This window comes from Gadus macrocephalus, chromosome 10 (assembly GCF_031168955.1).
Source record: "Gadus macrocephalus chromosome 10, ASM3116895v1".
Classification (NCBI taxonomy): Eukaryota; Metazoa; Chordata; class Actinopteri; order Gadiformes; family Gadidae; genus Gadus; species Gadus macrocephalus.
The window spans coordinates 14,774,298-14,797,113 of NC_082391.1; the positions used below are offsets into that span (position 1 = coordinate 14,774,298).

Sequence of the window (22,816 nt, forward strand, 5' to 3'; positions counted from 1 at the left end):
AAAAGGGTAAAGGAGACGAAACATCTATTTCCAGACGTCCTTTGGTACTGCCCAAAAGCCCGACGGGGCGAGCGTCAGCAGGCCTGCTGAAAACCTACTCAAACACCTTTTCACACACACAACCTAATTCACACAACGGTCGTTTATTTTGTAAAAAAATAAAGAAACATTAAATCAAATTGACACGTACCTGCTGGCAGATGCTCTTCAGCACATACTTTGCGTACACATCCAGACTGGCCGTTTCTATGGAGACGCTGCGGCCTCCCGATAGGTCGTCGTGGCCGGCGGGATGCGAGAGGCCCGAGCCTCGGAGCTCTGCGTCGCCTGAATTAAACATGGAGAAGAAGAAGTCACTTTTCTGTCCCGGGTGATGAATGTATTCATGGGGTAAAAACCCAGAGGCCCACACACACACACACACACACACACACACACACACACACACACACACACACACACACACACACACACACACACACACACACACACACACACACACACACACACACACACACACACACACACACACACACACGCGGAACGGGTTGCAGCAAGGAGTGACTTCCCAAAGATAATCCTTCACTAGAAGGAACTGTTTGGATTCTGCATATCTGGTTGTGCGAATAAGAGTTAGAGAGTTACCAAATCCATGTTAAAGAGCAAGCTGACATTAAATATTTTGTAATGTCATTCTCCATTTGAAATTTGGTGTTGCAAGTGTCACCCTTTCAGTAATAGGAGTTCTCCCCGAGTGCTTATAAGTGTCTGTGCAGGAATAAAGGAACATCTCTTACCCAACATAAAGACAGCCTTGAGGACGGCGAACACTGCGCCCACCACTATGCTGTTCTGGGACGCGGCGAGCAGATGGCGATCGCAGGACGACCGGATACCAACCGGGGATTTTTCTGTAGGGGGATTAAACCCAGAAACAACTGATCATTGTACGGGTCAGAAATGTCTTAAAATCATTGAATGTGAGAAAACAAGGGCACTTCCAGAACAGACAGCCAGAGGCAAGTGGAAGTAATGAGAGTTTAGACAGGGGGGTAGGTGATGGGGACGGTTGTACCTGACTTGGCCCCGTCTTGAGGAACAGGGTTACGCTGGGGGGTCTTGAAGAGGTGTAGCAGGATGCGGCAGGTGAGCCTGGCTCCCGGCTCAGAGTCCTGCTCACTGCAAGCTGGGGAGACGAGGAGAGAGTGCACAGGTGAGGCTATGGTCCCAAGACACGACACACGATGCACCTCAAGTCGAGATGCCTAAATTTGAAGGGAGGGGGGGATAGAGCAAAAAGGTGAGGTTATAGTCCCAAGACGAAACACATGAGGCATCTCAAGTCGAGACGAGTAAATCTGAAGGGGAGGGGGACAGAGTACAGAGGTGAGATAATGGTCCCAAGACCCAACACATGACATGACGTCTTCCAAGTCTAGACGTCATCATGTGTCATGGTCCCTAGACCCAACACAGGAGGCATCTCAAGTAGAGACGTCTAAATCTGAAAGGGGGTGGGGGACAGAGAGTACACAGGTGAGGTAATGGTCCCAAGACCCAACACATGACATGATGTCTCCCCAGTGGAGACGTCTAAATTTAAACAGTGCCCTAGATCGTCTCCAGAAGTTTGAAAAAGGGAAAGTGCCATTTTCCGAGAGAACATGTGAAAGAGAGTGTGAGGAGAGAGAGGGGCCACGGAACAAAGTGTTTGCGAGCGGTGTAACGCCGGGGTTGGCATGGCATTAGAGTCTCGACAGTGAATCGCTGTTTGTCTCCAAGCTGGGAGAGAACACGGCAGCGGGGAGCGAGAGAGGGAGAGCGAGAAAGAGGGAAAAGGTGGCTGGGGCACAAAGCAAACACGGACTTGATGGACCCAGATCAAACGAACCATGTTTACTGCTCTCAGGGAGAGAGCGCGAGAGAGGGACAGAGAGAGAGGGGGAGAGAGACCTAATGCATTTATACAGCTCGAATGTCCAGCCTTTCAGAAGGCCCCAGAGACCGGCTGCTATATGCTATAAATCCATTTAGAACTGGGGCCCATGGCTTTGAGATAGACGCTTTGAAATGACCCGGCACAGAAAAGTGCTGCTGGCACGGGCTTATCTTGCGGGTTTTTCAAGAGGCACAAAAAATATACACGCACACAAAATAATTCCAAATTAAGACTCGAGTGTCGGAGATTTGAAGAGCGGATAAAATGAGTCACGGCACACTGGGAGGGAGTAAGAGAGGCCTGTTATGACTTGGTTGTGTCTCGCGTAAAATCTAATTTTGAATTTCTGGGTTCTCTTTGGTTCTCCGTCTACGGGTGGTTCCTCGGGCAGCGGCGCGGGGGGGGGGGCGTACCTGCGTTGAGGAGGGAGGGGATGGCCACACAGCGCACCAAGTCCTCCAGCAGCAGACACTGTCTGGCGATCAGGATGGCCACGAAGGTGGCCAGGGAGTCGTGGAACGACAGGTCGCTGACCTAGGGAACAAGAACGTATTTATTAAAGCTGCGGTACTAATTATTGGATCCATGGAGGGGCTCCCTGTTTTTGGTCAGATACTTTCAAGGTCTAGCTTACTCTGGCAGGTTTCTTCCAATTGCGTACTCCAGCTTTAAGAGTGCAAGGGCAGCAAGGGGCAGGATAGTCTAGAGGGTGTTTGAGTCTCAAAAGGTTCAGGGATCGAATCCCAGTGCCCACAGACTTTTGCCAAGATGCCTTAAATCTGCTCATTAATGACAATCATCTTAATGCATTCTGCCAAAAGACAAAATCGTAAGAGTCTATGGTATTGGTATTAAATTCATGGAGAATACTATTACTATGAGCGCTAAGCCCGAATATCAATTCACTTTTTCTAGTAAATTATTAATATGCTTGAAAAGTCGTACAGAATAAAAATAAATCCTGCTTTGTATTATGAATTCGCACCAGGCTATTACAAATCAAATGATAGTTTAACAAAATCTTACCACGGATAATAAATATAGTTTATAAAGCAACAAATCTAAAATATTAACCATGGAATGCCCCAAATAGTTGTGTTGTGAAGGAGCAGAAAGTAGTAGTAGTAGTAGCAATAGCAGTAGGCACGTATGGTGTATACACACACACACTCACATCTACGTTACACAGCAGGTCGTTGAAGCCACAGTTGCCGTTGTTGGAGGAGCAGCACAGGGCCTTGAGAATGCCCAGCCACTCGGCACTGAGAGAACGACAGTACGCCGTCAGCTCCGCACACAGGATCCCGATGTCGTTCACCCTGGAGGAACACGAGTGAGCCGGAGGTTAGAGCGGTAACCCGAGGGGAGAAAAACCAAGAGCACCCGTGGACCAGAGAGGTGGAAAACACAGCTTGGGTTTTTCACCACGACGACTGTTTGAGTGAGACGCGAACCAGACGACCAAAGGGGACATTAGTGAGGTACCGCACGCAATACTCTCCAGCGAGCTCTTTCAGCAGCATGGTGTTCCGTTTGTTTGCTCCCCTTTCTGGAGATGCACCGTCGACAATGACATCAATGCACCGAATCCTTTAGCTACGCCGTCTATTCTAGTCCGACGCAACACAACTCAGATCGAGGCTTGTATTACAAGAAGAGCTCGTTCACAAAAAGAGCGCCTCTGTTGGAACAGTCACGTCGTACGGACGCCAACAGCCGGGCAGAGTAGAAAGCAGGCTGCTTCAACACAGTTGTTTCCACCGCGATGCACGGCAACATCACGCTGTTCAAAACACCCCGTGCAGAGACGACAAAGACACAGACAACCTCCACCACCACAGATACAACAGGCCACCGGGGTCTCGGCGTGAACGCCAACACACCTCTCGGGGTCCCGGTGGTCCACGCAGACGTCCATGAGCACGTTGCACACGAAGCTGTAGCGGTTTGGCGGGCTGTCGTTGAGCAGCTTGCCCACCATCGAGTGGTTGAAGTTGTGGGCCGAGGGGTTGGAGATGGCCTCCATCATGAACACCGGGTCCCACAGCATGTTGGAGTCCGACGGGTCGATGTTGCAGTAGATGGAGTTCTTCACCTTGGAACAGAACTCGCTGGGCGTCCAGTGGAGAAGAGATGAAAGGTTAAGGATTAGGAATGTTAGAAAAAATTGGGAGCCAAACAATATTGATATAAAAAACGGTCTAGCGTTGTTTGACCCCTCATCAAGAATAAAATAAAAAAGGTCCTCCCGTAAGTCCGATGCTAAATAGAAGAAAAAAGGAAAAGAAACTCCTAAGTCAACTATACGAACAGGGCTGCGATAAAATAGATTTAGAATAACTAATAACGGGGAAATGGAGAGGAACGGAAGGATGAGGTTTATAGCCCAATATATTCAGCCTTGCAAAGTATCTGCAGGAAATCTGACACCTAAACGAAATTACACATCTGCAACTAATGAAAACACGGAACTTAAAGCACCACCTTAAATTGGCAAGTATAAAGAGATTACATAGTTTCGCTCAAAGGCAATCTAATGTTGAATATCGCTACGAAAAATATATTGCTCTCTAAAGCAATCCTATTACAAGGACGTCAAAGCTCAGATGAACAGCTGCCAGACACGGCCTCTAGCTACAGGTCCACCAGAGGAAGCCTCTTCACCTGAAGATCTCTCCGAACTTGCTCTTGAGGTGGCTGCAGGAGGTGTACAGGTCGTACAGGTAGGCCAGGATGCAGCGCTCGGCCGAAGAGCAGTCGGCGGGGTTCACGCCGGACTTCACCACGATGCGCAGCCTGACGACACATGGGACACACAGTCAGGGTTCAACACAGACCCGATGCGTTAAGCAGCTCACAACCAATCACATTCATCTTTAAAAAACGAAATCTCCATTCAGAAAGATTTTCATTTAAAGCAGCGTGTTCGATTTTTCCTCCCCATACCCAGAATGCAATAAAACTTAAATGAACAAGGGCTACGAGTAAGGGCTGCATTAGGAGAATGTTTACTTACAACTCAAACAATGAAGCTGTAAAAAAACATTTCCCATAATGCAGCTTTAATTAATAGTCAGCGCTTTATCTTCAGCTCGTGCATTAGGAGAACACCAACTCCCATCCAGCTTTAATGACAACACTCTTGCACAAGTCGTACATAAAAAATAAACGTTCCCCTTTGCGCGGCTTTAATTCATGGTCGATCGTCTTCAAACTCCGTCTCCAGACGTACCCGTCAAAGACCTGTGCCGTCTGCTCCGGGTTGAGGATGAGGCAGGAGTGGTACCTCCGCAGCACGGCCACGATGCACAGACACAGCCCGGTGGTGTAGCTCCCCACCAGGGTGGAGGACTTCAGCAGCAGCTCGGCCTCCACCAGGCTGAGCTCGTTCAGGAGCTAGAGGAGTGGGGGACATCAGGTTCAGGGAAAGACGCACGTAAAGATATCGGTGGTTTTACTTCTGGAAGGCTGTGTCGGTGGGACGATGAAATCAAACCACAAAAGAAAGGGAAGTGTAATAACGTCTGAGCAATGCTTGATTGGGATTGATAAACATACCAATATTCATGTCAACGTAAGTGAAGCGTTTAGTTAACAAAACGATGTTGAGTGTGCGCCATTATTTTGAAAGGCAGTGGATGGAAAGTTAAATAACTGTGTTCCAGGCGGACGGCAGTTGTTTTGACGGTATTTCACCAAGAGTGGGAAATCGTTTCCATTCCACTTTAAAAACATTCAATATTGCACAATAAAAAATAAGAGATAGAAAGATTAGTGTCTGTGGCACTCGCAGGATAAACACAAAATCATTGGCCATGCATGAAATAGCGGTTTCCAAAAAAAAAAGAGAATCCAATAGTAGAGCGCTCCTACCTGAATGGCAAAGTCTATGAGGCCGCTGATGTTGAGGGAGTATTCCATGAGGTCGAAGATGAACTGTATGTGTTGCACCAGGGGCAGATGATAAGACATCCCTAAGGCAAAGCTGGTAATCTGTTCCATCACATTCCTGGACACCTGTGTACAACACAGAAGTCATTACGGATGTCAACAAAAGGATTAGGGACCAAGGATACATCTGCAGGAAGAAACATCATCAACAACAACAACTTTACCTGTTTGGGGAGGAACGAACAGATACACAAAGCAATGAATAATTATTGAAATGATTTCCCTCTGGACAAAATACCCGCTTATCTCTGAACTTGCTCAAATGGCGTGACTGGAGTTGAGTTGGTAATCGCTTGAGTCCGTACGGATTCAACATATCAGAGCAGAGAAGGTCCTCTCCGGGAAACGTGCGCTGGGCACACAAGCTCTTGAGGACTGCTTTGCCACTCAATCAAGACAAACATTAAAGACATTAGTACGCGGCCACAAACGTATCCACCGCATCGGTTTGGGAAACCCCTCCGACTTTGTTTGACGAGTCTACTCCCTCTGGAGAGCCGCAAACTATCCATAACCGAGGTCCTGAACTGCCTGTAAGCAGCGCTAATTACCCAGAGGAGCAGAGGCTCAGAGTCGCGTCACATCCAGTAAACAGGCCCTCCAAGTGTCCCGGCAGCCTCTTGTTATGCTAATGGCTCGCTTCGTTCCGCACATTCCGACGCCAAGAGCACTTCAACTTTACTACAAAGTAATTTTCCACAAGGAAAGTCTTTACACGTCATTAGAGGCAGTCATACACTCCCCCCCCCGGACCCCCTTCCCTGAGTGCTCACGGGGGGACGGCGTCGTGAGAGAAATAGGGGCGCTGGAGGGATCGTTTGCAGAGAAAGCGAGGTACAGCCAATCCAGCACATTACCTCTCTAAATAACCACAGCATTCGGAGCGCTCCTCACACAAAACTAATTTGCATTGAAACGCTGTTGAATTTCAAATGAGTCCCTGCGAGCCAGGAATTACCGCGCTGGCAGCTAGTAAACTACTAACACTGTTAACTACCCATCAGCCGGTTCCGAGGTACTCAAGAGGTTAATGGTGGGGTTTGGGGGTTGAGGACCGACCTGAGAGGTGACCTGGTGCTGGTCAAAGTGGGAAAGGTGCTGGAATTTGGAGAAAATGTCTTCGGCCGTGGGGAAGGCCTCTGGCTTGCTCCTCTTCCTCTTCTGTCCCTCCTCCCCTCCTGAGCGGACAAAGAAGGCAGAGAGAGAGAGGTAGAGAGAGAGAGAGAGAGATTAGAACAATAAAGATATAGAGGGGTGATTAATAACCAGAACTCCCTCCCGCCCCCTCCCCACAAACTAATCGACTGGCCGTGAAATCATGCAAGTCAATGGTCCTTTGGTGGTATTTCTATTGAGTCGGGGGGCTAAACTGTGAGGGGGACTGCTGAGGAGGGTCTTAACAATAGGGAATATGACCCCCACCCCCTGCCGCACCCAAAGCCCCCCCAAAAAAGGCTGAAGAGCATTGGATCGCTGCTGTGTCACTTGCTGCTCAAGGGACACACAATAGCAGCTCAATCCAACCACTTGGAAGTATGCAAACCTACCAAGCGCCATAATAATGAACACATGGGGAACATAGACAATCATTGATGGAGATGACATCGACATCATCACCAACACCATAAGCTTGCCCTGCCCAAAACAACAACAACAACAACAACGCTTATTTGGCACCCAATTCTCCCGAAGCTACAGATTAAGGTGAAAACAACAAAAACAAAAACCTGGAACAGAGCCAGGCAATGTAAAACCCCAACAGGCCAAAGCTTACCCGTCTCTGCCGTGCTCTTGCGGTTGAGCACCTTCAGGATGTCCTTGGTGATCTTCTTGATGGCGTGGCGCGCCTCGTCGCGCTGCTTGCCCACGCCGTACAGCACCACCAGGCGCTGGTTGCACTCGTGGCTGGCGCTCTCCTCCTGTGGGCGGAGGGGCCGCGAGATCAGCCGAGTTAGACGACGGGTTTATTCTGGGCGCCGACGCCGCTCGCGTTCGGAGACGGATCGATGAATGTAGATAAGATGGATACTTTATTGATCCCCGGGGGAAAAGTCAAAGTCACAGTAGCTTGAACGAGCTTTGAAGAGTACGCGTGGTTAGAAGGTGGTGCGGGGAATTAAATACCCTTAGGGCCATGTGTTCACACGCCGAGAGGCACACAGTGAGAATGTTCAGAAAGGAACTCTGTACATTTTAAATGAAACATTTCGAGGAGCGGATCGCTCCTCGAAATGTTTCATTTAAAATGTACAGAGTTCCTCAACCTCACCCTCGATACGGCAGCGGATGCCTGGAGTAGGAAACGTTGAACCCACCTGGGGAATGGGGAAGTGGGTGGCGTACTGGATGTGCCGGGGCTGTTCGTACACCTGGGGGAAGGCCGGGTCCATGCCCTTGTCCTTCACCCCGGCCTTGCTGTCCTGATCCGGGACGGGCTTCTCGGGGGACGGGCTCCCCTTGGACTCGCAGTGCATCCTGGGAGAGAACATCTGAAAGAGTGCCGGGGGAAATAGACCCGATTACAAGATGGTCGTGGAAACAGGCGGGAGAAGAAGTCTTTTAGAGGCTTCTCCGGCTTAAAAGAAACGCAGTAAGTGGCTGCGTAAAAGAACGACACACACACACACACACACACACACACACACACACACACACACACACACACACACACACACACACACACACACACACACACACACACACACACACACACACACACACACACACACACACACGACGGTCCATCACTATTCCACATACCTCGTCAAAATTAGCGCTGGAGTTTTGATCGACCTCCATCGACTCCGACAGTCCGGTATCCTGTGGAGAGAACGAGAATGTGACCAAGACAGAAGCAACGACGGTTCTCTGAACCCACACAAGAATGACTCATCCCCATCGATCCCATCGCCCTCCTCCTCCCTCCACCCAAACACAACACCCTGAAAGACGTGCCTCCATCTTGATGCCGGCGGCGGCGTCCTGCTCCTTGCGCTCCGACTCGTCGCCGGGGTCGTCGCCGGGGGACCGCGGGCGGGGCAGGTGGGCGTCTGAGGCCAGGTCGCCGCGGGAGATGAGCGTGCACATGTAAATGTTGTGGGAGAAGACGTCGTGCCGGATCTGCTCGCAGAAGAGCAGCACCAGGTTGGAGAACTCCACCCGCTCACTCTCATTGGCCGGTTCGGCTGGAAGGGGAGGGGCGCAGGAGAAGGTTGGTTCACGCTCTGAGCTGATGTTCATAGGTGGATTGGGGCTGAGCGATTAAACAAATCAAGCTGACATCTCGATGTGAAAGAACACGATATGCATTTATTTTTTTTACTGTTACTTTTTCTGACTGGAGATCAGTAAGATTCGCATTTATTTTCAATAGTTAAATAAAGATGTTACATCAATTTATTTCAACACATAGGCCTGGCCTAAAGGAAAGAGCTGTTTATATGTTGACTGCTTCCAATGGTGTGTAGATCATATTACATAATGAATATTGCTTGTTTAGTGAGTAATACAGAACATAAAAAAATAATAAATAATGGCATACTAAATTGCAATATTGGTTGAAATAATTGCATTTCGATTATTTCCCCAAATCGTTCAGAAGTAAGGTGGATGCTCTTGTACTTATGATATCTCACTCTGTAGTTGGGGGTTCTCAGGGTGTGAAACCTTGGCTATTTTGTTTGTGGTACCTTGAGGATGTCTGTTGCCCTTTTCGAAGGATACATGCTAGGCTAAAGAATGTTGGACAGGATACGGTTTAAGGGCCCATCTGTTAATCGTTTATAAGCCCCGACATGACAACGCTGAAGGAACTGTGAGCTGCAACTGTACTGATGAGGAACCATGGAAAAATAGCAGCAGTGCTTATGTTCATTACTCATCACGTTGGTTTGGAGGAATAACAGGAAATGCATGCGTTATAGAAGGGCTTTGTATTTTCCTGAATCTAAATAGACGAACGATTGAAAAATCCAATACTGCAGGGATTTTGACTAAGCAGGAAACAAAAATCTTAAAATCGGCTGAATGATTCAATAGAAATGTTCCAAATAAAGAATAAAACACAAAGACACGCTTAACACTCCGCCTGCTATGGGGGAAAAGGAATAACCAACTGAGAGAGTGGAGAGAGATGAGATGAGAGATGGGGGAAAAGCACGATGAAACCCATGGGTGAGCGCGCCCCGTGTCAGACATGAGGGACCAGGGGACTCACTCAGGGTGGGGGCCTGGGTGTCCAGGAACTGCAGCAGGACGTCCTGGAAGACGGGCAGCGTGGCGGCCGACAGGGAGCCCGACGACACCGAGCCCTTCTCGTCCACCACCTCCGACTCCCCGCACCGCTGGGAGAACATCAGGAGAATGTGAACCAGGGCTGGGCGATTCATCGCATTTCAATCTCGCGTCAAACGATCACAAAATTATATAAATCGATTTGTACAGATTTGTATCCAGGACAGCTGGTTACATATCTGTACATTATTTTAGATTTGAACATTTTCTTTTGGACCATTTTGTGTATTTTTTTTAAAAATACTCGTTTGAATAATCGTGATTACAATATTGGCCAAAATAATCGTGAATATGATTTTTTCCATAATCGAGCAGCACTAATGTTAACTCATATCCTCCCTCCTTGCGTTTACCCGTTGACCCTGGGAACGCGTGTACACATGCGCAGTGTTTAACGTTGCTTCCTTCTTGACTGAAAGTGGAATTGCGAACAAGTGAGTTGTTCTTTACGCCAATGGAATAAAGTCGTTATATATGTTATTCAATGATGTTATATAGTGTTTATTGGGTCTAAAAGAGAAGACACACATAACAGAGATAGCATTAGCCATTTACGACCGTTTAGAAGTGTATATCCAAACCAACTGCCGGTGAATCTCAGATTGTGTAATTAATGAGCAGGTAGGAATGGTGGCCGGCTGTTGACATTGGGGATCGAACCCAGTACCTTACAGCAGGGAGGTCAACGCACTAACCACTAGGTGATGCAGCCTCCATATCAGGGCTTATAGTTTTTAGCAACCATTGCATTGCAGACTTCACAAAGCCAAGGACATCCAATTATAATAATCTGTAGCCGAGTTGTAATGTCACATATTCCACTGAGTGAGGCTGGATATCTCAGTCAGCGGCCTTGGAGTTTTTATCCCTAGTCAAACAGCGGAACGAGCAGTCACTCCATCTGCCTTTCGCAGGATATTCATGTCATCGCTAGAGAATCCCGGCGTAACGAACGCTGTACATGACTCCCACGATAAGGAATGTGGCGGGAGTGACTCACGGATCCCCGCAGCCCAGCGAGTCACGATAAAGAGAATGAGCTCCCTCTCGTAGCGTGAACTCGTAAAGCGATAAGAATTGGAGCTGGCGCGCAATCAGGGAGAGATAACGGAAGAAGAAGAAGTGGAAGAGAGTGGTTTGTGGGCGGGGGCGGGAACGGCGGCTGAGTCGGCGTGGGAACGGGAGCGGTGAGTCATCGCCGTGGGGGGCGAGTTTGTGCCCCTCGTCTCCTTAAATTTACATTGAGGGCATTGAGCAGACGCTTTTATCCAAAGCGACTTACAATAAGTACATTTGTCATATAAAGTGAAACGATATGTATCGCCATCGGTACAATAAGGATGTTCATAGAACCAAGTGCCAAGCACTAACAATCGCTAGGTTAACCCGTTCCCCATATTCAACCTAGATAGCCATGATAAGATGCTACATAACTAAGTAATATATCGAAATACGAGTCAGACAATGACGGCGTACATTAAATGGCGTACATTAAGTGCGAGGACGTACAACATACAACAAATAGGAGGGGAGGGACTTAAGACCTCTCTGCATAGCCAGCCCGGCTGTCCTCTCACCTCCGCCTCGATCTCGGCCTGCCTCTTCTCCAGCAGCTTGGCCACCACCATGGCTCTGTGCCGGCCCGACCGCTTGCAGCACACGGCCCACTCACACAGCAGCGTGACCACCGCGTCGTCATCGGGCGACATCTGGAACACACACACACACACACACACACACACACACACACACACACACACACACACACACACACACACACACACACACACACACACACACACACACACACACACACACACACACACACACACACAGACACACAGAGAGAGAGAGTGAGAACAGTGTTATGACAGTAGGGTTAGTCCCGTACTAGCCCTGGGGGATTTAGGCATCGGTATGAAAGGGACAGAGAGACGGATGGGTTTCAGGAGTGCAGTTTCAGGAAGGTAACGTGTGGTCGTGTCGTGCTTGGGTGAGTTAGGGGTTTAATTTCCCACGAAGATCACCCATGTGAACGATGTACGCACTCACACTACTGGAAAGAAAAGCGGATAGATTATGATGATTTGAGCTGAACAAGGGGCTTTACGATTTCTCGGTCTTGGACTTTATTAGCAACTGCGATACAGACATTGCGTGAAAACTCCCCCTGATTATCATAGCAATCTAATTGAAATTCAAAGCATGGTATTGTGAGATGATAGCGTAGAATGGACAATAAGAGTTGTATATGTCGACGACAACACCCAGAAGCAAGCTGTACTCCGAACCCATCTTCTAGAAATATTGTTGAAAGAGCTCCAAGCTAGTTGAAAAACGCCATTCCTTATCAACCACTGCTTCTGACCTTTAATAAACCCCAACTTACATTTTACATTCGGTCTTGTCATATCTAATAGAAACCCCTTCAGGCAGAGCCTCCTCCCCAATATGGAAGATAACAAAGATGGAACGCGGGCACCGCATCAGTTAGGATGTAACCACTTTAATTCTGCAACAATGCTGTTCAAGGCTTACTGACTGAACGCAAGTCGAATAATGATGAAGAAAGTGTGCATTTGTTGCCTTTTACATTTTGTATTCTTTTTAGACATTTACCATCGAGTCATTACGGAGATGCCTTCAACTGAAGGGGTTTACAGCGAATACAGATAAGCCGCAATCACATCATCCTGCACCTATACTGTGCCCTAGAAGAAACCTCTGTTTAGTTTTTTGGGAATCACCTCGTGGCCTTCTTTGCTCTGACCCGAGCCGAAGATCCTGTTGTAGAGGGAGTCTAGCGAGTTGCTGAAGTCCGACTTCTCAAAGCTGTGGTTATCCAGAACTTCCAGAGTGTGGAGAACCCTACCGATGGTGAAGCCTGCAGGGAAATCACAAACAAGGGGAAAGTCAAACAAAACCATGGCCCGGGCGAGTCACGGTCCAAATAAACACCAGCTCCCAGCCGGGTGTGGGGGGACGCCGGCTGGGCCGGCTGCGTTTGATGGTCTTACCTGCGGTCGTCTCCTGGCATTTGTCGAAGGACCACCTGAACTCTACCGCCTGGCCTCGCTCCTTGATTTGCTCCTCGATTTCTCGTACCTTTGCACGGACCTGAGGAGACGGAGGTTTGGCTTATCTCCCAGCTACGGCAACTCAACCACCGTAATACATAAGCCTCAATGTGGTTGGGACTATTGGGAGAATACACAGCTGGTACGTCTGGGTAATTATTCATGTCATGACGATACAATGCCATTCAAAAGAGATAATATTGAAGATACCAACTATCGGGATGAAGTTTCATAATCTACATAAATCACAACGAGAAGATATGAAACATCAGTGGGAAAGGATAATTAGTTCTAGTCCGATACCATACCTTACATTTCCAAACACTATAAAGTAATGACCATCAGTTAATTCCTCTTTAGAATGGCCTTTAGAAGTCCCCAGCATATCGGCATATTTATCGACATTGTAATAAACGCCCCTTAATTATCGTTTTGATACATTTTTTTTTTTTACATTTTTAAAACCCCAGCCGTAACTGATGGGTTGATCGATTTTCCCAGTAAAAGACTGGACAGAAACGCATTGAACTAAAGGGACAAACAACACCAGCGGGCCTGGGGGGGTACCTGCTGGGTGAAGGCAGTGTTGGAGCCCGGCATGGGCAGGTTGGAGGGGGAGATGGGGAGCAGGTCGAGAGGCGAGCCCGTTTTGTTCCTGCTGTCCGTTAGGGAGTAGTGCCACACCAGCGCACTGGGACAACACAGCACGATGCTCTGCGCGCACACACACACGCACACACAGAGAGAGAGAAAGACCGCACACAGAGGAGGGAGTGAGTACTCATGGAAAACAAAGTCGTGTTAACACACACACTGAACCAGGTCATGTTTGCTTTTTTCCTTTTTGACCAAGGAGAAAGAGATAGCAGACCGAGGTACAGAGCTAATAGCAACAGCAGACCGTTTCTGGAGACCAATGAATGTCGTTCCCCGTTATTATGCCTACGTGATCATCATTTAGCAGACCATTTCAGCCCAAGCGACTTGGGAGTACATTTTTAGATCCATGGCATCAAGGAGCGTTAATAGGGAGGGGTGGAACTTAGCTAGGCTGCGGACATTGGAGTTCGAACCAAGAACCATTCGGCTGAGGGTCAAACCCCATAACCGCTAGCCTACCCGGCTCCACCCGAGCGCAGTTTAAACCAAATAACAAATGGGGCTGCAGCCAGGCTCACCTGCAGCATGCAGCTGAGCCCAAACACCAGGGGTCGGTGCTGTGGGCAGATGTAGAAGTCTGTGAAGGGGGTCTGGGTCTGGTTGCCCCCCGCGGGCTGGGAGGTGGGCGTGGGGGGCAGGGCGTTCCCCGGCTGGGCCAGGATGCCGTGGGACTGGTGGCCGCCCGTGCCCGGCCCCAGGCTGCCGTCGCTCAGCAGGAGGTTCAGCCGGCGGGTGCAGAAGTACGCCAGCCTCCGGGACAGGTAGGCCGACTGCACGAACTCCCCCGAGTACTGGGGAGAGAGGGGGCGACACCCCCGGGTTAGCTCAACCGCCAAGTCAGCCGCAAAGCGCGTGTCCAAAAGGACGCTGGGATCCCGCTACTTCTTCAGGGAGGTTTGGGGTCAGACACCTAAACTATCCCGTCCCCTCTTGTGATCCATATCCACAGGGGAGGAGGTTGTTTAGCATTACCAGGAGCACAGTGGTAGACTATAGACCACATATTACAGAGTACAACAGCACTGATTGACAGCCATGAATAACGCCCTCTCATATTGTTGCCCTCTGTGACCTGCTCCACGAGGCACATCAGGAATGTTATGTTGTTCTAGCACTCATGGCTGACCTATTGTTCACCGGACACCCGGCCGTGAGTGAACCCTACACCCTGCAGCCCAGAGAGCCTAATAGCAATGAATCCAAGTTCCTGTTGGGTAAAACCTTACAGCAAGACTAATTAACAGGGGATTTAGTGTAAAAACACCCCAAGTGAATATACTCTGTATACAGATTAAGCAAGATGTTGAGCAAAGTGTTGGACTGGGATGTTACGGCGACAGACGGAGGCAGAAAGAGAGTGGTTGCCATGGTGAGTTTACCTGCAATAGGAGAGGCAGCAATAGTCTAAGAAGTTCATCTTCTCCAGGTCGAACCTTCTCAAAACACTCCAGCACCCAGGTGAGGAACTCGTGTCGGTCCAGCATGCCGTCCTGAGACACAAGCAGACCATTCGACTTCATTCATCTTGCCACATCGTAACATCCTATCTTATGCAAGGGCTTCCTCGCCGTCACAACCAAATCTACAAAAAGCCACCAGGGCAGCAGACATGCATGTTGATTTACATTTCAAATATATATAATCAATGATCAGCGCCAAGCTTTTACTCCATACTGGGAAGAACTCACCTGAAACATGAACATGGCTAGCTTCTCGTTGTACTCCCATTGCTTCATGGCTGTCTCCACCTCCGCGGGTGTGGCAGGCTGTGGGGAGGCACAGCCCTGGCTGGGGAACTGTCTGTAGAACTCAGCCACCTTCTGAAGCTGCTCCCACAGGTATTTGGTGATGATCTGGGTCCATTCTACAAAGACAGATTTTCATCCAGACACATTCTCTTCTCTGTGCATGTTTGCGCGGATACATGCAATTCAAGAAAAGCGTGTGGGTCATTATCCAACATACTTCAAGACTGTAATCCTTTGACATGTAGGATACACAAAATACAGTTTGACACATTAACTTAATATCACAATGTTAAGTATTTGTATTTCTATAATAATCTTAATCCAAACATTGTGGGCAAAACCAGGTGCAATATTTCGCAGTAAGTCATAGAGAAAAAAAAAGAGGAAGATACTGAACATATTCAATCTCTTTCATGAAAGGCTCTGTCAAGCGTCGGTTGGGTGTGACCTCACCTATACAGGGATCAGTCACATGTCTTTTCTTGACCTTAGTCTCTGTAATGGCAGCATGGTATGCGCAGGTCATTTTGATCATCCATGCTGAGCGCATCACAGGAACCGAATATTTGGCAAGGTATCCAAATACCTCTTCCTTTTTGCTAAAAATTGGAACCTGTGGAAGAGAAATTGAAAGGAAAAGATGTGATGCTGCGAAATGCTGCATGAATGGGTGACGGTAGATAAGGTGGTAGCCTTGGTCGGCTAATAAAAGAAGATTTCCTTAGTCAATCCTCTGGAAAATACTGCAGCGATGCAATACACATTAAAGCCCCAACTGCCTTAGAAGACATCCAAAGATGGGAGCCAATCTTTGTGTGATTTTCAATGCATAATAAGTGACAAGAACTGTGCTATGAGAATGTTGTGCATACACCATCAAAACATTATTCAAACACGTCTTACCTGAGGCATGAAACACTAATCGAGTTAAAAAAAATGGCATATATAGTAAACCAAACAAACTAGGTCTCATGCATCCAAGGGGAAAACAACACAAAGCTCTTAAGATGTCTGTTGTCCTTGTCGTAACGAGGTCTCCTCTCCACAGCTTCATTAACCCGCAGTGTGGCGGCCTCACCTTTTTGGCCAGCAGCGTGAGGGGCTTGGTCCCAGCCAGGTCTGTGAACCAGTTGTTAATGGAGCTCTGGGACCTGGCAGTGACCAGCCAGAAGTTATCCTTCTGGTTGACCTGCGGCTTGCGCTTCCCTGTGTCTGGGAATGTGTTGTAGCGAAGCTTCTCAGCCATAATGCTGCTGAAGTTTGAGCTGATCTATGAAGCGATGGAAAGTAGACACCTCAATAAACAGCTCAGGTCTGCAATGTACGTATTAAAAGCATGTACAGAACAAAGACAAATGGTACGTTGAAGGAAATATAGTAGATTTAATTGATTACCTTGGCGGGATTAAAGTTGACATTTTTTGCGCTGCCATGTTCATCTCCGGACACCGCTGGTTGATTATTAAATCCTTGTTTTACGTTTAATGCAGTCAATTCATCCTGATGCAAAAATGTATTTATGTTATTGGTGTTACACATTGCAAAATCATCAACAGGGAAGTTCATAACGTTTGGAGTTAAATGGTTTAGATGTACACAGAGATGATAGATGTACATACAGTAGTAAAGCAAACTGCTGTGATATCCATCAGTTTAAGGTATACTGTACACTGCAGTTTACAGTAAGGCAGCATACAGTTGAATACAAGTGAAAGCTCACACAAAATGGAAAAGATGACCCTCAACTCAGTTTTACAGAACGGGCCTTTAATGTGCTGTGGGTCTTGTAATCTAATCCAAGCAACCTAACATGACCTGAACCCGGGGATGGATGACAACGCTAAGGAAAACCTCAATCATGCTCAAGATCCGCGTCTGAAAAATGAATGCACTAATGTCGATACAGGTAACCCTCCATTGTACCTCCCAAACCAAGCAGCTTGCATAGCTATGTGGATAACGCCGAGCTAGAGGGAGATCTCCGCGCAGAAAGGAGATATTTACTCCTAGTCCCGCACCATCTCATCACAATAACAAAATCCCCCACAATACAACCACATAAAACAAAGAGCATTTACTTTGAGCGGAAAATAACAATGTGGGGATGTGGCGTATTGCACACGGCAATCGTAGAGGTGGAAGACACCGGTAGATGTGTGTTGGCTCTCGGAGTAGCCCGGCTATCTAACAAAGTGACAACTACCTTGGTGCTGTTCATTGTTATTGAAGGCCCGTCTGGAGTAGGGGCTAAGCAGGCTAGCTATCGCATAGCTTCATAACTGGGCACTTTAACACCGTTTAAAATCACTGATGTGCATTGTATAGAAACATCAACATGTTCTGACCTCTTTTTGCTTCGGGTCTTGAGGATACACGTCCGGAGGGCCGAGCCTGGGCCGTTTAAGAGGCCGGTGCTCGTAACTTAAGATACCGAAGGCAGCCATCATCCAGCGGCATCACAGCGCAAGGCTTTCCTTTTCCAGCAGCCGCTCGAGCCTAGCTACAGCAGCAATGCAAACTTCCGGTCTCATTCAATCGTCTCACTTCAAAATAAAATCAACGACAGATTAACGTATACGTTGACTTGAGAAAACAAAATATGCGAGATAATTATCTCTGAATTCCGAGAAGGTCTATATAAGATAAAATAAAATCGGTTATTTTTTTCATTATCATTGTCTCAGAATTCGGACAACATATTAAATGAAAATTAAAGGTTAATTAACGAGATAGTACCTCAAAATCCTGCGAGAAACTTTCATCTGCATTATTCAGGCTGACCTTCGCCAACTGTGCTGTATAATTGATGTATACATGTACATTTATTAAGAACCGGTATCTAAGGATCTATATGTTAACTTATTTTAACTTGCACTGTAATCAGGGCAAACTTGGAAATTAGTCTCACTTCTCAATTTGTCTTAATCCCTTTGAATAAAGCAAGTTTAATTGATGGTCACCGTACATTGCTAGTCATAGTAAATGCACATACATTTACTCTCATAAATATATTATGCTGAATATGGAGTGTGTTTTCATTGTAAAGCTAGTGCACCATTTGGCTATATTTGTCAATGGATGACCCATTGAATCTATGAAGCGACCTTATGATGCACGATCCCTCTGATGCTAGTGCTTACACAAACCTAGTTAATAAAGTGATCTGCATTATTTTGCTTGCATGAACACAAGTCTGCACAGCAGGGCACTGTATACACAAACAAAAAAGCAGGTCAGACAATTAAGCTTGTATAAAAATATCTTTATTGAAAAAGATTTATTTTTAACATATTTAATATTAAATGTACAAATATAAGACATGAAAAATTACAATCTCAAGGTGCATACAAAGTAAAACTTGAAAATCCATTAGAGGCCTGGCCCACAACTCGGTTATCAGTAGACATTAATTATAAGGCAGATGTTTACCATCGCAATCATCAGAACAAAAGTGTACCAGTTAAAATTAATCAAGTATGCATTTTCCATTGCAAGTCTTTGATTGATCCATAAATACTTAAAAGATCTATAGTAAGCAGCGTCAAACCACTTCTATTACACCTGCACTGATTAATTCATAAAAACTAAGACAGTACCGGTCATTATTCCATGACAATGCATTTCTTCATTGTGAAAGCTGGATTTACCATTCTTATAATCTAAGCAACTACCGCAATGACGATGAAGCCATGTGCGTGCACGCACCCTTACAGGTAAATGCATGGAATATAAAGTGCCATTGTCAGAGCCTTTGCTCTGTCTTGTTTCTTTTAAAACTACTACTGCTATTATTTGTGTCCCTTGAAAAGGTGGTCACCGTGAATGTGGTCACCATCTTTGGTTTCTCTGAAATTCACAGATATGGTTTCAAGTAAAAGCGTTGCATCTACATTTCGTGTATGTAACAACTGCCCCCTATCGCACACACACACACACACACACTCACACTCACACACTCTCTCTCTCTCTCTCTCTCTCTCTCTCTCTCTCTCTCTGAACTGATGTGCAACTGACACTGCGAGAGCCGTTTTTCTTAAGCTTGCAATCAGGATTTCAGCTCTGGTGCGTCACTTCCATTTTGGCTTCTGATGCTTCTATCATGGCTCTGAACCTGGAACTTTCATTGGCAAGCAAGGCGGCTGGGCTGTCAAACTCCAAGATCTGTTATTAAGAAAAAAGACAAAGCACATACAAACTCAAGTTCAATTGCATGATGAGAACAAAGAAAGGGCCAAAGCAGGTCAAACCAACTGCATATGAACAGGACAGCGAGAAATACAACTGGGTGGACTTAATCGATGGTGATTGGTCATGATGGCCCAATCACATTTATTTCAAGGAACGCTTTGAGGACCTTGATGTGAGGCTAATTTATTATGAATTCCCATATCAGTTGTCAATTTGCAACCCTGAGTGTTAAGGAAGGGAATTAGTACACACAACGATCCCCCGAAACGCAATTACTCCCACAGTTTAGATCAGACCAGTGAGGCACAGCTGCCAATGACCAAGTCATCATTTAGACCTTAATGAGGAAACCTCCAGACAGATAGTTGTTCTTTAACAAGACGCATTCAGTCAGTGATGGCGCACCAGTGGGCCTTGTGGCAGACCTTATTGTTCCCTGAAATTATGTGGTATTTAACATGCATATTCCTGACTACGGTTACTGTTAGTAAAAACTTATGGGCATCTACCACGAGCCACTGCCCACTGAGCAGAAATGTCCATTATATCAAACGTCCCGTCGTATTAAGACGCGAACACGTTTCAAGTCATATCAGCAAGGTGTCATGGCAACCTAGACGGCTGTTGCTTTGGTTCGGATCGAGTGCTTCTAGACTGAGTTTTTGGAGGGTGGGTGGGCCTTCACCCCAACCAGATTGTCCAACACCGAGTTATGCAGGGAGCACACCCATCACACCAGACGCATTGTAACAGCTGGGGGCGGCTACTGTGTAATTGTTATCAATGGGCACCCAGCGTTCTGCTTGCTGCCGTGGCGTTGCTGAACAATGCGCTTTTCCCCCCCGCCGTGACGCCTCGACTCTTTGGCTGACCGTCGAAAATGAACTCAAGAAAACTCAAGCGCCTCTCGCTCGTCATTCTGGGTCGGTTGGGTGTAGATAATCGAAGGCTTGCACTGCAGCAGTAAGGAGGCGCAGTGTCGCGCAGCGTGGCCGTTCTTTGAGACCTCAACTTAAAAAGTCAAGAACAAATAGCAGCCTGTTTTACACACAGCCTGCTTTAGTCGACGGTGTGAACAGCGCCTCGGGTTAAACAGGGCGACGTCTGGCTTGAGTTTCCCTCCTCACCTGGCCGCTGTCCATCACCATGACGCGCTGACAGCTCAGCACCGTGTTGAGGCGGTGGGCGATGACCAGCGTGGTGCAGCCGTCGAACGAGCTGCGGATCGTCTTCTGGATGAGCCGGTCCGTCTCGCCGTCGATGGCGGCGGTGGCCTCGTCCAGCAGCAGGATCTGTGGAAGCAGCGGCAGCTCTTGATGTGCAGGCCTGCGTAATAGATCCTGTGATGCATGGAATGATGTACGTGTTCACCCCCGCATGTTGAGGAAATATTAAACGGGCTTTGATATGCACAGCTGGTTCATAGAGCTGTAATTTAGGGGACGCTTTCAGTCCCAGTGAAGGGCAGATTTGGAAGTGGCTTGTAATGGCTAATCACACGAGCAATGGCTTTTCGGACAATGGCTAATGGTGCTAAAATAGTGGGCCTTTTAATAGTTAATTCCGATGCACGTCATTAATACGTACGTAGGGGTAACGCATCTTGATCATGAATGCCCTGAATCTAGACCTTTCAGCTGGATTGTCAAACCCCCTAGCCACTGCATGAACCTGCTCTGATCCCCTTTGGTTTAATGGGATTCAGTTATGTTTGATGTTTAAGCAGAATTATAAATGTATAAAGTTGGATTCTAGAGCGCCATCTATTCTGTATGAGTAGCTGCATGTGGTCTGAACTGTATCTGTCTGTCTACTTTGATAGAGAACACACCACACAGTCTGCCAACGTGACTCCTTCTGTGTGAGGGCATGGGGTAGGAGGGTTTCCCTGTAGTCGATTATAAAAAAAACAATCAATATTAACCTGACTCATCGTGTCAATGTTTCACGTTCCAATTAGTAGAATGGTGTTCATTGCTTTTGGGTGAACGGACCCTATAAGACGTGCTTTATGGAGCGCATGATGCAATGACAACATCCACCAACAGGGGGCAATGTGAGGCTGCACAGTTCCCCACTGATGCTAATAATACTATTTGGTGGTGGTGGTGGAGGAGGAGGTGATGTTGGGTAGGTTTTCCCAGTGGATCATTCGAAATATAAACTGTTTTTCAGAAAGAGTCATTATCAGTCATCCGAAAAAACAAAAACAGAAAAACACAAAAACGTTGTTTTTTTTCGATTCCTTCCAACAGACCAGGGACATGAAACAGCAGTGTCACGCAGGCAATCAGTACCTTGCTATGTCTCAGCAGCGCTCTGGCAACACACAGCAGTTGTCTCTCTCCCACTGAGAAGTTCTCTCCGTTCTCCGTCACCTCTGAGTGGAGGGCGTGAGGCATTTGGCTGACCTGCGGAGATTCGGAGGGGGCGGTGTACATACTCATTTCAAAAGAACTGCCGGGGGGGGGGGGGGGGGTTGGGAAGGGGTGGCTCCTGTTCGGCACAGCTACTCAATTGTCGATGCTTTCTTCTCCTATTTATATTATCCATCGTAGCCTTCCAGAGTTATCGGTGGCCATTACGCCTCCGCTTTCACCTACCATGTCTTTGATGTGCGTCTTTTCCAGCGCGTCCCATATTTGGGCATCGGTGTACTTCCCCCAGGGGTCCAGATTGGTCCTGTCGAGAGAGAAGGAGACACGTGTTTATAACAGGGCGAGGTGACACAGAGGGCGCCCGTGTATCTGACCATGATAGACGCGCAATGTATGCTTCATAGGGAGGCCGTGGGGGATGGACCAATGAGATCGCAGAGGCCGGGGCCAGCAGGCTAGCTCATCGCGCTCGTTTAAATCCTTAGCACCTCCGTCGGAGCAATCTCTCCGGGGCACTTAGGTGCTAATTGTTTGGGGGTTAGAGGACGATTCTCTCATTGATTTCCCGCTCACCAGATGGTC

At 47.4% G+C, this 22,816-nt stretch overlaps 2 protein-coding genes across 16 annotated transcripts in view; both read right to left on the reverse strand.

Annotated features, from left to right (window-relative positions):
- med12 (mediator complex subunit 12) overlaps positions 1-18,172 on the reverse strand; it is a 35,093-nt gene extending 16,921 nt beyond the window's left edge. For all 13 annotated transcript variants that reach the window (XM_060062697.1, XM_060062707.1, XM_060062698.1 and 10 more), the window contains exons 1-26: positions 18,014-18,172; positions 17,064-17,168; positions 16,747-16,938; positions 16,122-16,281; positions 15,609-15,784; positions 15,300-15,410; positions 14,439-14,711; positions 13,828-13,974; positions 13,201-13,300; positions 12,931-13,067; positions 11,761-11,892; positions 10,107-10,233; positions 8,846-9,075; positions 8,651-8,710; positions 8,206-8,379; positions 7,665-7,809; positions 6,950-7,068; positions 5,813-5,956; positions 5,172-5,335; positions 4,604-4,735; positions 3,823-4,050; positions 3,114-3,258; positions 2,353-2,473; positions 1,076-1,186; positions 798-911; positions 191-327 (exon numbers count right to left, since the gene is read on the reverse strand). In XM_060062697.1, coding sequence (XP_059918680.1) covers positions 191-327; positions 798-911; positions 1,076-1,186; positions 2,353-2,473; positions 3,114-3,258; positions 3,823-4,050; positions 4,604-4,735; positions 5,172-5,335; positions 5,813-5,956; positions 6,950-7,068; positions 7,665-7,809; positions 8,206-8,379; positions 8,651-8,710; positions 8,846-9,075; positions 10,107-10,233; positions 11,761-11,892; positions 12,931-13,067; positions 13,201-13,300; positions 13,828-13,974; positions 14,439-14,711; positions 15,300-15,410; positions 15,609-15,784; positions 16,122-16,281; positions 16,747-16,938; positions 17,064-17,168; positions 18,014-18,115 — 3,786 coding nt within the window. In that variant the 5' untranslated portion in view covers positions 18,116-18,172. The remainder of the gene's footprint in view (positions 1-190; positions 328-797; positions 912-1,075; positions 1,187-2,352; positions 2,474-3,113; positions 3,259-3,822; positions 4,051-4,603; positions 4,736-5,171; positions 5,336-5,812; positions 5,957-6,949; positions 7,069-7,664; positions 7,810-8,205; positions 8,380-8,650; positions 8,711-8,845; positions 9,076-10,106; positions 10,234-11,760; positions 11,893-12,930; positions 13,068-13,200; positions 13,301-13,827; positions 13,975-14,438; positions 14,712-15,299; positions 15,411-15,608; positions 15,785-16,121; positions 16,282-16,746; positions 16,939-17,063; positions 17,169-18,013) is intronic.
- A 737-nt stretch (positions 18,173-18,909) lies between these two features.
- The window catches only part of wu:fb13g09 (ATP-binding cassette sub-family C member 5), a 31,718-nt gene continuing 27,811 nt past the window's right edge, over positions 18,910-22,816 (reverse strand). For all 3 annotated transcript variants that reach the window (XM_060062710.1, XM_060062709.1, XM_060062708.1), the window contains 4 exons: positions 22,460-22,538; positions 22,154-22,267; positions 20,984-21,148; positions 18,910-19,829 (listed from right to left, as the gene is read on the reverse strand). In XM_060062710.1, coding sequence (XP_059918693.1) covers positions 19,722-19,829; positions 20,984-21,148; positions 22,154-22,267; positions 22,460-22,538 — 466 coding nt within the window. In that variant the 3' untranslated portion in view covers positions 18,910-19,721. The remainder of the gene's footprint in view (positions 19,830-20,983; positions 21,149-22,153; positions 22,268-22,459; positions 22,539-22,816) is intronic.